Source organism: Brachyhypopomus gauderio, chromosome 5, assembly GCF_052324685.1.
Source record: "Brachyhypopomus gauderio isolate BG-103 chromosome 5, BGAUD_0.2, whole genome shotgun sequence".
NCBI classification, from domain to species: domain Eukaryota; kingdom Metazoa; phylum Chordata; class Actinopteri; order Gymnotiformes; family Hypopomidae; genus Brachyhypopomus; species Brachyhypopomus gauderio.
The window spans coordinates 19,816,218-19,831,279 of NC_135215.1; the positions used below are offsets into that span (position 1 = coordinate 19,816,218).

Genomic DNA, 15,062 nt, shown 5'->3' on the forward strand with positions numbered 1-15,062 from the left:
TGAAAACGTAAAACTAGACAGTTTCGTCAAGTCGTGTCGCTCAAGCCGAAACGGCTGTTCGCGTGTGGCCAAATCCAGCTGACACCACGCGCCACTCGCTGCACGTGTCTTCGCGAGGCACCGAGCAACCAAACTATCGCTTATTGTTCACGCACGCTTTCATCCAATCAGCGAACTGATTCAAACACGATGTCCAATGAGCGCATAGCGATTACTTTGCAGCTGAATACGGAAGCTGTTTGATTTTGAACGACTCTATATTCGCCGATCACAAAACATGTTTACTACAGTTCACGTGTTGTTTGTGGAGGCGTAATACGCAGTCGTGATGAGTTTATGCCGTGAGGTTGTTACACTGCAGCTCGGTCATTATTCAAACTTTGTGGGGACTCACTGGTGGAATTTGCAGGTTAGTCTGCTACTTAGAACACGACCTCAGTCTTTCTGTTTATTTCAAGCTATATTTGGGTTTCTCTATAAATAATAAAAACGACGTTATCTGAATGTTTCATGAAACTACTGAACTTATAAATTGTCACATTTTTCTGCAGCGACGCAACATTAGCTGGTAGATAGCTACCTTAGCTAGCTAGCTAACAACTGGTAGCTAAACATATTCACACATTCTGATAGAGTTGTTTAACGTAGAGCTAGCTAGGGTCAGCTAAAGTAAATTTTTAACGGTGAAAGTCAAAATCAGACAAACATTGGAATGTTTTAGTCGATGAAGAAGGTGGTTATTTAAGGCTTCTTAAGTATTTTTTGTCATATACTTAACTAGTTTCTTTATTAATTTATTAATCATTTGCGTGTTTTATTAACACGTTAAATCCTCACAAAGTTGTTTTAAATGCATTTGTTTGTATAGGGTTTATAGTCTCACAACCTGTCATGTCTCTCTCTCTCTCACACACATCTATTTTTCTCCCTTCATCTCTCCATCCATTTATCCCTCCTTCATCTCTCCATCCATTTCTCCCTCCTTCATCTCCATCCATTTCTCCCTCCTTCATCTCTTTCTCTTCCTTGATCTCTACAACCCTCTCTCACTGACTCACTGACATCATTTCGTCTCTTGTGATTGTAAGGATGCGTCCCTATGCTATGACCCAGACCTGCCACCGGGAGAACTGCAGAGTGACGTCCTTTTCCGAGAGGGCCTTACTGTCGGGGGGCATGTAACCTACACACCCCGCCTCATCGCCTTGGACCTTAAAGGTAATGGAGCAGCTGTCATGCTGAACAGCTTGGGCTCCTCCTGACATGGCTTACAGAACTAATGCTAGTGTCCATGAGTAAACCTGCTCATGTCTTATAAGCAGGAGGAGTATGGCGTCCAGCTCTTACCACAATATGCTTTCAGAATTTTTTTGATGCTTCTATCATGTATGTTTTAGGTGTACTCCTGGGTATAACTGCACTGCAGTTCTGGTAATGGTGTTGTCATGGTATTAACATCTGTACTGCTTGGCAGTGTAGTGATGCACTTTGAGAGTCAAGTTGCACTTTGGGCTGGAACTGATGCTGAGTTTGGGTTAGGTTGTAGTAATGTTGGGTTAGGTCATTGGTTCCCAAAGTGGGGGGCGTGCCCCCTAGATGGGGCGCGGAGCTTGGAAGTAAAACGTGTCAATATGGGGGGGGGGGGGGGGGGGGGGGGGTGTAGGGGGGGTGCAAAAATATTCTCATCTACTAAAGGGGGGCACGGCAGAAAAAGTTTGGGAACCACTGGGTTAGGTTATAGTAATGTTGTTGGGTCATAATAATAATGTTGGATTGATTTATAATGTTGTATAATAATATGTTGTATTATAATGTTGGGTTATACGCTTCTGTTTTACATTGTATGGTATTGTGTTATAATGTTGGGCTATACTGTTTTGTGTTACTGTGTGTATAGTATTGGATAGGCTGGAACTAGATTAATGTTCTGTTTAGAACTTTTAGCTGTTAAAGGTTTTGTGTTTGCTGTTCTTAACTAGGTTGTTTTGTGCTTGCTGATTGTGCTTCAAGAACTTCAGTTTGTTTTCTTCTCCAGGGAGTCTCCGCACCCTGAAACAGGAAGGCAGTCTGTACTCTACAGGACAGGACTCCAGCACTTTAACATGGTGTGTATGTGGTTTGTACAGATCTCAGGTTTTTACTGATGTGTGTGTGAGTGTTTCATGTGTCATTGTGTGTGACCTTTGTGCATACATAGCACTAGTTATGTGGTGAAGATCAACCGTCCGTGTGGGCTTTGTGTTTCCAGGGAAGGTCAGATAATGACTCACACAGAAAGTCCTCCATTAAAGAACTCCTTCCTGCAGGACCTGGACAAGCTGGATGTGTGTACCACACCCTGTAACTCCCAGAATGCCACACTGCCCAGCTGTACTTATCTGTACTTATCCTGATACCTGATACATCAGCCTTTGCTGGATTTGTTTTAAACGCAGTTGTTCATAAGTGTGTGTGTGTGTGTGTGTGTGTGTGTGTGTAGAAAGGGGAGTTGTTAGTAGAGCCAGACTTCAGCATCCCTTCAGTTCCACCCACTCACTCTTCAGGTAAGATCAGGTGTGCGCGCGTGCGTGCGTGCGTGCGTGCATGTGTGTGTGAACTGTGTAATCCTCGGTTCTGTTTGACCTTTTTTTAGATGGGTTTTATGTTGCTAGTCTTTTCAGAAGTTCTCTTTCATCCTTCTGCCAGTTACATTAGAATCGTTTCACCAAACATCCAGAGTTTCACTTCATCCTATGGGGTAGATGTTTAGTAGTAAATGGCTGTGTTGTTTATTAAAATAAAATGCACCTGAAACTCTTTTTGATCTGTTCATAGCCTCACTGTGAACTCACAATTTCACAGGGGGGACTGTTGCCATGGACACAGTGAACAGCAACCTGGAGCACATGCGCAACTCCTATAGGCTGGAGGGCAGTGTGGGGGTGTGGTCAGACTTCCTGAGGCTCCACCTTCACCCTCGCACTGTATCCGTCATCAACCAGTACAACCATGACGGGTGAGTGGTGTGCACGTCAGGACACAGTACAGCATGACGGGACACGTCAGGACACAGTACAGCATGACGAGACACAGTACAGCTTGATGGGACACGTTAGAGCACAACGTGACACCTAAGGACAGGGAACTGCACACAACGACACTCTGTTTTACCATAAAGTCTTTTGTTGGCTCAGCAGTGACCTGTGTGTGTGTGTGTGTGTGTGTGTGTGTGTGTGTGTGTGTGTGCGCGCACGTGTGATTGTGTTCTACCAGCGAGGCTGCACGTTTGGAAGCGTTCGGCCAGGGGGAGGCGCTGTTGCAGGGCTCTGTGCTCGAAGACCTGGAGGACAGACTCCACTTCTTTGTGGAGGAGTGTGACTACCTGCAGGTGGGTAACCATGGCAATGAAAAGGTGTCTAATGAGAGCAAAGGTTTTGCAGAGATCAGAAGTCTTGTGATTGGATGGATGGATGGAAACACAGTAAGCATTACAAAATCGATCAAATTACACAGAATAAGGCGATATGATGCATCAAGCTAAAAATTAGAGTGAACATTAAGATTATTGCTAAATAAATGCCACACATAAATACTACCCAAAACATTGAGACGGCGTGAACTTTCAATACTGGATCAGCATCATAGGCAATATACATTTTGACTGTATTGACATCTGCACCCCCTCACCCCCCGGGGCAACAATCGACACACGCCGCCAAAAATAAATAGATAGGTAGATAATTTTGACTTGGTCATCTTATAAGTAGCTCGCAATCTGAAAAGTTGTGGGCACTCCTGTATTAGTCATGGCCTGGTGGTTAGGGATCTGGTCTTGTGACCGGAGGGTCGTGGGTTCGATCCCCAGACCTGTGGCCATGACTGAGGTGCCCCTGAGCAAGACCCTTAACCCTCAATTGCTCACTTGTATTAAAAAAATGAGATAAAAAGCTAAGTCGCTCTGGATAAGTGCGTCTGCCAAATGCCATATAAAGGTAAATGTAAATGTAAAGCATGTAACACTGAAGCACTTCCCTTTTTAAACTTCTCGACTCTGACAGCTCTATGATCAGGGCATGAAGGTTTCTCTCAAATGTGTGCCGTCTTGTATACATTTTCTTAAAATGTTATATAGATATTGAAATAATGCTGTTGAAAGTCTGATCTCGTGGCAAACCTAGCAAAGATATATGTGTGTGTCATGGTCAGCTGTCCTGTGTGGTAGATGTAGGTAACTCTAAACAAGGGCTGGGTCTACCTGGCAATGGAGCTTCCATACCCAGTTCATAACTGCCTCTACTGGCTGTGGTCCCTGAACAGAGTCATCATCCCTCTTTACATGAACACATTCAGAAACATTTAGAAATTAACAGTTACATTGATGGTTTAAGGTCAGAATTGCAGTGGGTAAAAATGGCCTGTAGGAACATTTTTACAGCCCAAAGGTCAGAATGGTTTCTCTCCAGAACTACAGTACTACAGTTACCCTTCAATCTGTCTGTCTTGGTCTGTCTGCTTGCCTTCAGGGCTTCCAAGTGCTGTGTGACTTGGCTGATGGTTTCTCAGGCTTGGGGTCAAAGGTCACAGAGTTGCTGCAGGACTCCTATGGAGGACGCGGAATCTTGACCTGGGGTGTGGCTCCTGTCAATCATCCAGACTCGGTCAGCGGCCTGATTGTGTTGCGAATTTACACAAATGTGTTTATTTTATATTCCACATTGTCAACACACCACGTGTTCAGCAGTCTGTGTTGACACTGCACTGTCTTGCACTGTGTTGTGTGTGTCTGAGGTCATTATACAATCATCCCTTCACAGTATACTTTGTTTTTCTTGTCACTGTAACAGAACCCAGTTAAGGAGCTGTTTCACATGATGAACTTTGCCCTGGGAACCGTCAACATGGCCAATCACAGCTCTTTCTTCTGCCCTCTGACCTTGAGAGGTGGGCTGGGGAGACGACCCAGTCCATACACCGTCTTTCCTCTGGTTAATTATGATGTGAGGTTTTGTTTGTTCAGGTGTTTTTATATCAGGTTTCAGGGCATTTAAAGTCACCTCGTCATTACCTTCTGCTCTGCTGCTGAGACATTTTGTCAGTAGAACCCTGGAACTCGACGCTAATTTGTTCCGTAAGGGGCGTCGAGAAGCGATGCAGTCGAGTTCCGAATCAATTTTCCCCATAAGAAATAACTGAAAACAGATAAATGTGTTCTCAACCATCAAGTTGAATTTGGATTAATCCGTTCTCAACCATCAAGTTGAATTCCAATGAGAAGTCCATCACACGAATGCCTTTTTCATACTTCTCTATGATTGCCTTTTTCAACTCTGTTATTCTTACCGTTTTCAACTGTTATTCTTCCCGTTTTCCTCTTCTGCTTTTCTGCTATGTCTTTATTGAGACCCATGTTTTTTGTCTAAAACAGTACAAAAAACAACAAAAATACAGCAAGAGCTTGGAGCACATTCTCAAAATGGTTTAAAACCTATTGAACAACGCCAACTAATGCCAACTAGCGTCATGTGACCGAAGCATGAACTGTGTTTCGTTTACAAAAGTCAAGTTTTGTTCGAGCTCCGAGACAAAATTTTCTCAAAATTCTGCATCGAACTCCGAATATGTCGAGTACTGAGGCGGTACTTATCTTTCTAAATTCCAGCTCTATCGGATGAGCAATGTGTGCGTATTTGTATATAATGTCTGACCCCTTTTCTCTCTGCCCCCCTGCCCTCTGCCCTAGTCCTCACTGTGGTACCATTCCAGTGCTCTTCTGGCACTTGCCCTGGACTCTATGACTGTGTCCTACAGACTGAGATACAACAGCTCCCCCATGTGGCAGCTGGCTGATGCCCTGACTGTCTCCGGGAGGAAGGTGATGAGTGAAGACTTCTGCTGTGTCCTTCCCACCTCCCCTCTTCCTCTCCTCCTCCTCTCTTCCTCTCCTCCTCTCCTCCGAGCTCACACAGCACAGAGCATCTCTGCTCACATTTGTGATCATCTGTAACAAAAACATAAGCAGAACCAGGAGACACTTGAGGCCCTGTGAACACTGTAGGGTTATGGGTTAGGGGTTGGGGTTAGGGGTTAGAGTTATGTTAGGGTTAGGGTTAGAGTTATGTTAGGGTTAGAGTTAGAGTTAGGGTTTGTCATGCACCTGGATAAAGTGTGAGCTCCCGTAGAGAGTACTATATAAGTATTTCTTGGGATTCACGCATCAAGCCAGAATAAATCTGCTTTAAATTAACATTTGCCCACTTCTCACAGTGTAAATCACCTGCATTAAGTCACGCTTAATTTCAGATGAGGTGTAGTCTCGAGAGGTTATATTGCTGTGTGCGATTTTTTTTTTTCGTTTTTTGTGTGCAAATTGTTTTCATTTTTGTGGGGGGTTTTGTTTTCATTACATCCCACGTTATTGTAACATGCTTTGTTTACAATCAGATTATTTAGTGCACAGATTAGTTAAATCTCATTTAAATATCATCTTTATTTTTGCAGGTTGTTTGTGCTTACGGATCAATTCCGTTTCCCATAATGCAAGGCTCTTGTCTCCCTGATGCTCTGTGTGCTTATGGTGATTTGTTGCCTTGGAAACCACTATCTGCATGCCCTGAGCTGGTCGATGGACGCTGCTTCGGCCAATCGGTGACCCTCAAAGGCCTAGAAAGACAGAGACTGGTGAGGTGAGTGGTTTGTGTAGGTCAGGGGTCGGCAACCTATGGCATGCTTGCCACCGTTGGCACGCCGAGGCATAATCACTGGCACGCGACACGCTGGACCAGCATCAGCAAAAAAATTAATAATAAAAAATCTCAGACAGAGAGCACGATCCTCCAATCGAAATCGCTCCTCAATGCTCTGCTCGGCGGAGGCGTTTATACTTTGGGATCGATCGCGATATAATACTTAATTTGTGTCCCACCCTGCTCCAATGTTATTTGTTGATGTGATAGTGGCACACTCATTGACTAGACATGTTAAAGTTGGCACTCCATGTCTCAAAGGATGCCGACCCCTGGTGTAGGTGTTGGGCATTTCCTCCAGATGTTCCTGTTTACCCTGTTCCTGTTTAGATGAGATGTGTCATAATGAGGCATTATGCTGTAAGCAGACTGCTATGTTGGGTGTAACAGGACGTGAGTTCAGGTGGTCTGATCTGGAGGTGAAACTCTGCCTAAGTTTTGAACTAGAAGTGAATTTTAATGAAGATGTACATGCTGAATTGTCCTGGAATAATAATGTTAACCTTAATTTGTCTAGTGAGTAAGAAATATATTGTCTGCACTAGCAGTATTCTTGGATAGATCCAGACAACTTGATGTCTGTACAGGCCATGGGGGTTTCACGTGGTGGGGGAGGGGTCTGTGTCGAAGTAGGGGTTGTGAGTGTTGAGTGTTGTTGTAACGTTGTGAATGGTGTTGTAACGTTGTGAGTGTTGTTGTAACATTGTAGATATGTTATTGTAACATTTAGACTCTGTTTTCACTGTAGTCCACTGGCTCCTGGCACCCAGCCATCCAGCAGCCTGCAGTGTGCCCGAACAGGAGAGGACGTTCTGGACACCTACATGAGATCCCACTACCCACACACACCACTGTGAGACACACGCACGCATGCACACACACACACACACACACCCACCCACCCCCTCTATATCAGATCCCACTACCCACACACACACACACACACTGTGACGTACACCTCTATATCAGATCCCCATGCCTGTCCACATCACTCAGACACACCCATATCGGGGTTGCATTATTCATTAACACTCTTAGAGAGACACCTTCACAAGACATAAAATTACTGAGATCACTCCAGTAAGAGTGTGCGTGCGTGTGTGTGTCACTCTGCAGGGCAGTACAGCTGGTGTCCACCCCCAGTACCCTGACCCCTCCCTTCCCCCAAATGTTTAGCAGTCTCCTGGATTCTCAGGGGCAGATTCACAGCCCCGCTCCCTCTACTGGTAAGTGTTCAAAATCCTTTATATTACCTGTCTCTGGTGAACAATATACTATTATCTGTGTTTAAAAAATGACTTGGAAGCCACAGAAGCAAGTCTGTGTTCCCCATGTCCCCCTCCTAGATGTGTCCCCCGTGTCCCCCTCCTAGATGTCCTCCTTGCTCTGTTTTCCAGTAGCCATGATTAGAACTAATTTGAGTAGTTTGTCATTGGTTGGCCTGTTTATTGCCCCGCCCCTCCAGCAGCAAGTGTGTCAGCCGTGACTGCTCTGCCTGTGCTCACGAGCGTGCAGTCGAGCTCAGCCATGGGGCAAGTGCTGGCGCAGCTACAGAAGGCTTGTGTTGCCGTGGAGATGCGCCGCTCGGCTCCCAGCTTCCTGTGTCAGGGCCTGGAGACCGGCGACCTCGCCGAGAGCCTGGAGCAGCTCCGCAGCCTCGCATCCCGCTACCGTGACGACAGCGGAGGAACCCTGCGCTCTTCCTCTGAGGAAGAGGAGGAGGAGGATTAGTTGTGGAGTGAAGCGGTGATTGCTGTCACCCTGATAGCAGCAAGAGGACGTTTGATCTGATCACTGCATTGCTGCAGTAATACGTGAAGCAGTTGATGGGTGCAGGTGTGTCTGCAGATGGAGGGAGAGACGGATGGAGAGATGAAGGGAGAGATGGAGTGTGTGACGGAGGGAGAGATGGATGTTGGAAGAATGGGAGGGAGAGACAGATGGACAAACATACTCATGTGTGTTATTTCAGTGTGTGCTGTGCATGGTCACACCAGTGTACTGATAAAGCAGCAGTCTGTAAGGTGCTGGGTAACACCTCACTCTTCTGGACATGAGGAATGCATGCACACATCCTGCCAGTAGAGGGCGCTGCTCACTGCATAAATTGGAAATATGAAGGATCGGACAAGCTCTCCAGTAACTGGACATTAGCTACTGGGTTGCTTTGATAAGAAAATCTTTTTGAAGGATGTGTTCTAGTCCAGGGGCAGAGAGGGACTGTGAATCGGGTTAGTACTGGCCAAACTGTTGCTGAAAGTGTTTTTAAGAATAAGTGGCATAGAGGATATCACTGTTTATTTCATTGTGCGTTCTGTGTAAATGAAGCTTGCTCATTCTAAACTGAGAGCCCTTTTAAAAATGTTACATTATTTTCTGTGTAATGTGACGGCATCAAATCAAATGTAATTTTATAAATAAACTACAATTCACTCTGTAATGTGGAAGGATAGAATAAGATCAAAAGATAAATGGTAACGTTGCACTACAGTAAGAAGAGGAGAGGATCATAATCACTTTACAATCATGTGACCCACACAAGAGATTTGAACACAAGTATGAAACAAAACAACTGACAAGCATGTCAGCCTGTTATCTTCATATTTATGGGAAAATAAAACTACAAATCAAGAAAAAATAATAAACGTTAACGAGTCAGGGAGGGAAACTATGAATAAACAAGTAGACTAAGAAAGACGAAGCGGAGGAGTGAAGTACATAAAGTTGAAAGGAAATTTAGTGATGAAAGATTTTGATGAAACTGGCCTCTCTTGGCCATATATTTGGAAAGATTAATCAATAAATGTTCTGCTTCAATACAGACACAAGAACCTGCATCTGTCAGATGTTCAGTTATGTCATCTACAACGGTAAACAATCCTTTTTGTGTAAATATGTTAGGGATACGCTATATGAATTCTCCAATTGTCATTAAAAAAAGAACGGTCAACAATTCTTGAACCATTAACAACCTCGGAGAGATGTTGAATAGCTTCCCGCTCCTAAATTCCATGGTTGCTATTGGTCTATGAATAACTCTTTAAGTGACAGCAGTTCACACCTCTGCCTGGCTTGGTGTTGGGCTGGGGGGTGCATATCAATTCCAAAGCGCCAAGCTGACATCCTCTGAGTGATTGGTAGCTGTTTCAGCAAGTGCCATATACTCGGTCAGTGTCTTGAAGGGTTTAGAATAGATTGAGGGAGTCCAATACACAACACGCATGACACGCTCTGGCCGGATAAGATGTAGCTCCCCAATGTACACTGGGGGATATTTTTAGTGGATAATTTGATCGCCAGTCCTTTTGGACCCCATGAAAAGAAGGAAGCTTGGTTGAATTTTATGTGGAGTTGTTTGGGAGCAGTGATGAGCTGGAAGCTGACCGTTATAGTTCAATGGCTGTTAATATGTCAGCATACCGGTAGGTCATGCGCCCTGAACCTGGCACTCATCCGGGACAGTGTGGCATGGGTGGAACCATTGATCTATATTACTGGTTTGGACATCGCCTGTTGCCGCTATAGCTAGCGATGCGCCGCCCTCGGTGCCATTACTATGCATTGAGTCATGTCAGCAAAGCAGGGTAGTTCCTATGTGGGATGTGCATCCATCTGTCACAAAAACAGTCCTAGCACCAGAGTCCTGCACGGGTCGGTTTTTTGAGACCCGTACCCACAGAGTACGCACCCGTACCCACCCGCAAACCCGTGGCTATTTCAAAGTTAAATCCGTACCCGCCCGGACCCGTTAAAAATCACACAAATCGAAAGTATTCCTATAGAGCACTTTCTTTTTCAATGCGCCTCTGAAAAAACCTCAGTACAACACAAAATAAAATCTACGGTTGCTGTGCTAAGGTTGCTAAAAGTAGCAACTGGTAAAACGCAAGAAAAAAATGTATGTAGCCAACCAGTGCCATAACACAATACAAAACGAGAGGGAACAAATGCCAGTATAATAACTAAATAAAATCACATATGTTCACAGTGGTAGTAGTTGCCTATCTGCTGTGGCGGGAGCAGCACGCTAAGTTCACTCTCGTCGTTTTTCCTTGTTCTAACACGGCCATCCATTTAGCTTTGTAACCACCAAGCAAGCTACAATAAATGCCCGGTACTGCGTTATAACCAGACTCTGCTCATGTTTCCGCTGGAAAAGAACTGAAGTTTGGGTATTACCCCAGAACGGGTGAAGAGTAAAGTTCAGCCCGCTCTGGCTAACGGAGCTCCGGTATAAGATCCCCCTGAGCTTCGCCACCACCATCGGGAGGCGCTAATCAGGCAAAAGGTAACACTATGTTCATTACGTAGCAAATAAAAGCCTACTAAAAATGACCACTTATTCACGAGCTACCCGTGCTACCCACCCGTATTTTAACTTACCCGCCCGCATACCCACCCGTAAAATTTCTGTATGTGTAAAACCCACCCGTTTCAGCATCTATTTGCCCGACCCGGTGCAGGACTCTACCTAGCGCCCTTATTTCTTATCCGATTTTGATAAAATATGGCTTAAATTAAAGGTGAGAATATTGCCGTTGTCCCAAGAGATAAATTTATAAGCATTCTGGGAATTTTTCAATTTAGGTAAAATTTTAACAAAACCCTGCATACAGGGCCGGCGCCAGAACATATACAGTGAGGGGGGGGGGGGGGTGGCCCTGCCTGCCTGCCTGCCTGCCTGCCTGCCTGCCTGCCTGCATAAAGCCCTTTTCTTTCACCTGGCTAAAACTAAATAACACATGTATGTCATGTTTTTGATATTCAATCATAATTATGGTATAAACTTGTAAATAAATAACTTTGATAAGTTTTAATTATGATCACAATTCTGATATTGAAAGTCAAATTTATGAGTTTATCTCTTTATTTGTCAACTCTCCCCGTTACAGCTGTAGTTTTCATAAATTCTTTAAGTGCAATACCTCTTATATATGTTCAAGTATAATATGAGATGGCATCAGTGTGGAGGAGCATCTTTGAGCACTACATGGCTAAATGTGGGTGAAATTATGAAATTATAAGAAAATAATGAGTTTGAATCTGAAATTTATGACAAAATTTGTCAGATTTTTTTTACCTTCAAGTAGCGGAAAAGAGCTTACACAATTCAGTTTCCCACAAATACATAGATAAATTGACATGACACAAAATATGTCGTAGTGGGGGGGTAGTGGCGGCGAATATTATTTGTTTGGGGGGGGATGGGGGGAGTGGCAGCGAATATTATTTGTTGGTGGGGGGGGGACGTAATGTGTTGAGCGGGGGGTGGGGGGGGGGGGGGGGGGCGGGCGAACATAATTTGTTGAGCGGATTGCAGATTGGCTACCGTGAATGTCAATCAAAATACAACCGTCAGTGCAGATGTGCGATTCATCTACTACTATTTTATGTGACGCGATCTACGCACATTCCTTTGCGATCGACCGACACTTCCTTCGCGATCGATCGGTCGATCGACGTAATGAGCACCCATGGTCTGGAAGGTTGAAAATCTGTGGCACTGCTCCTTCTCTAACATGTGCCCTCTTCAGTGTACGGTTGATATCAGTGGGCAGTGAGCACTGCATATCCCGACGGTCCTCTCAGACGTCCACACTTTCTGACCCACAATTTGTACAGCTCATATTTTCTTTGTTGGGAAATCTGTGTAGAAAACCTGTATTAACCTGGGGTGAGTTTCCAAAAACGTTCTTAACGCTAAGTACTTCGTAACCTCGTTCTTACGTACGAGGTTAAGAAGTACTTAGCGCTAAGAACGTTTTGGGAAACTCACCCCTGTTGATTTAGAAATTATGACAAATTTAATTGACTTAAATTTTCATTTGGTTTCATTATTTATTCAGTTTGTGTGAGAGAGTATCTATGGGACATAATGCCAACTGGACTGAACATCAGTCCCAGTAAAACAGATTTAGAGATAATTTAAATGAACATCGTATTTACAACATTATCCTAACATGATAACAATATTAATAACAGTACATTGTAATTTGTTGGAAAAGAAAACTTGTTTTTTAGTGGGTTTACTCGACATCGCTTTATCAAAATCAAGCTAGCATGGACAGTCAACATCCCTCATCTCTGGTATTTTATTTTTTTTAATAAAAATTGTTTTACTGACCTGTGAAATGTGATACCCTTTGATCTTGTGATCTTGTTGTCGTAGTTTTGACAATTTATGTCCCTCTTTGGTTTTCCTTACGTGACTGTCTACTACACATGTGTCAAAGTCAAGGCCCGCGGGCCAGATCCGGCCCGCGAATTGATTATCTATGGCCCCCTGGATGATATTTAATTACTATTAGAACCGGCCCGCAGGCCACAGCCGCCCGATGGTGTTTTGCACGCACAAACACTACATTCCCCACAATGCAACGGTAGCCCGCGAAGTCACTGCAGCGCGCACAAGCGGCGAGGGTCAGCGCGGCGAAAATGACGTAATCGCAGTGGCTCTGCCCGTGCACGAGGGCGTCGCGCGCTGAATTCGCGAGGTCATGCACCTCTCGAAATTTGTAACTTTGCGCGCACCAGCACATTAAACTTAATAAAGTTTAATATTTATACATCTATTCGAAATGATTCTAAATAATTCGCTTTTTAATCACATTATTTAATGGATATTTATTTTCAAATCGCCCTTCAAAATTTCAAAAATACAGGTCAATCTTAACGTCTTCACGTTCTCTCATGTTTCATCCTGGAATTACAAGAGGCTCGTATTTGTTAACGTAATACAAAAGAACTGTTCAGTCAGACAGATATTTGTCGTGAAATGAAGTAGTTACAATTTCAAGCATTTTCAACTTTAGCCTAAATTCCAGCACTTTTCAAACCTTTATTACTTTTTTCATTTAATGTACAGAACATGTTTTCTTTGCAGGAAGTTTGCTTTTATCTGTTTGCTTGTTGAAAAATGTTTTTACTTGAAATTACTGACAGATCCATAAGAAAATATTGCTTTATTCATTTAAGCATTAAATAATAAACACTGTGTTAGGTCTTGGTTCAATAGGCTATGTGCAATCATTTCAATATGTTTTAATAAACATTGAACCAGTCCGGCCCTCGGCTTGTAGCAAATTTGGTTTTTTGGCCCTCGGTGTATTTGACTTTGACATCCCTGGTCTACTAGATCTCATTTTTATGTCCATCCATGGATGCTCCTCAATGCACGACTCAATGCATAGTATGGCACCTGTGCAGCGCATGCTAAGTCACGTGATGACCAATCCAGTAATATAGATCAATGGGTGGAACAGCGGGGGCTGCCCTTGGCCCTTTGGACAGTGGACCAGGAAAAGGTATAAAAAAGGTGTAAAAAAAATCTGCTCTTGTTAGTATAATATTTGATACATCGCCTACCTGGGGACCATATATTAAATTGATTTTTGGAACAGGGAGATGGAATAGGGGCTTTCTCCGTCCACTCAACGCATCGACCTCCAGGGACGGTGCACTCCCCTACGGGGAAATAAAGCAGTTAATGATGGAAAAATTTGGAGAGTATGCAAGTGTTTGGCAGTAGTGAAACTACGAAGTAGTTTTGTCGCTACAGAGTTTTATTGCTCTCTGTGCTGTGATATATGCTGTTCCACGTTTGAAGTGTGTTTGTGTATAGTAAAATTGTGTTGAAGTGTATTTGTAGCAAAGTAATGTTGGATAAATTTGTCATGTTGGGTAATTTTTACTAAACATTTTTACCTTTCCAGTAAGATCAACACTTTCATGCTAGCATGCATTTGGTAGGCAAGTTATTTCTTTTTAACGGATTTGACATAGTAGAATTAGCTAATAATTTTGTCTCTAACCCTTTTACTGTACTAGCGAGTTGGGTGTTTTTTCCATACCGGCAATATTACGCCAGTTGTTTGAAACAAACGTTTACACAGTTTACAGCTACAGTGCTTGTTCAGGTTACATTTGAGTAGCTTTCTGTGATTAAAAGCGCTTTGTGCAATGACATTTCTCCTTTTTATCGTTCCTAATGTAGCATGCTTCATTTTCGTCTTACACCGAAAGCAAGCCTGCGTAAACATTGTTGTATACTGGAAGTACTTCACGTTGTCCACTTCTTTTTTCATCCTGGGAGCATTCTACTGCAAGTTGCGCATGGTTAAGTAAGTTCATGCCTGTTCATGAACTACTGCTATTTAATATATAACATTCTATTTAAACATTACATCGTTTTTATTAATTGCGAATTTCACTGGGGAATAGTCCATCTATTATTTGTGTGTATGACATTCATATTCATTCAATTCATAACAACTCAATGAATGTTGTCATGGCATTAAAATGTTTGGGGTTCTGGCGCACCCTGGTGTCTTCTAGTGAAAA

At 43.5% G+C, this 15,062-nt stretch overlaps 1 protein-coding gene and 1 non-coding gene across 3 annotated transcripts; both read left to right on the forward strand.

The window, feature by feature from the left end:
- The first annotated feature begins 91 nt into the window (after positions 1–91).
- On the forward strand, positions 92–10,121 carry msto1 (misato mitochondrial distribution and morphology regulator 1). 2 transcript variants are annotated; one of them, XM_077006307.1, is made up of 14 exons: positions 92–409; positions 1,089–1,218; positions 2,036–2,105; positions 2,249–2,324; positions 2,480–2,543; positions 2,842–2,995; positions 3,253–3,367; positions 4,503–4,637; positions 4,824–4,976; positions 5,720–5,851; positions 6,478–6,662; positions 7,471–7,575; positions 7,839–7,948; positions 8,191–10,121. In XM_077006307.1, exons 1-14 carry the CDS (start codon positions 329–331, stop codon positions 8,451–8,453), a joined length of 1,773 nt encoding a protein of 590 aa, XP_076862422.1. In that variant the 5' UTR covers positions 92–328; the 3' UTR covers positions 8,454–10,121. The 2 variants fall into 2 exon arrangements, with proteins under 2 accessions (XP_076862422.1, XP_076862421.1); XM_077006306.1 differs by having other exon boundaries at positions 93–409; positions 8,188–10,120.
- A 3,869-nt stretch (positions 10,122–13,990) lies between these two features.
- LOC143515569 (U2 spliceosomal RNA) lies at positions 13,991–14,187 on the forward strand. Its single transcript, XR_013131134.1, has one exon. It is a non-coding gene; the product is annotated as a U2 spliceosomal RNA (small nuclear RNA).
- The last annotated feature ends 875 nt before the right edge of the window (positions 14,188–15,062 follow it).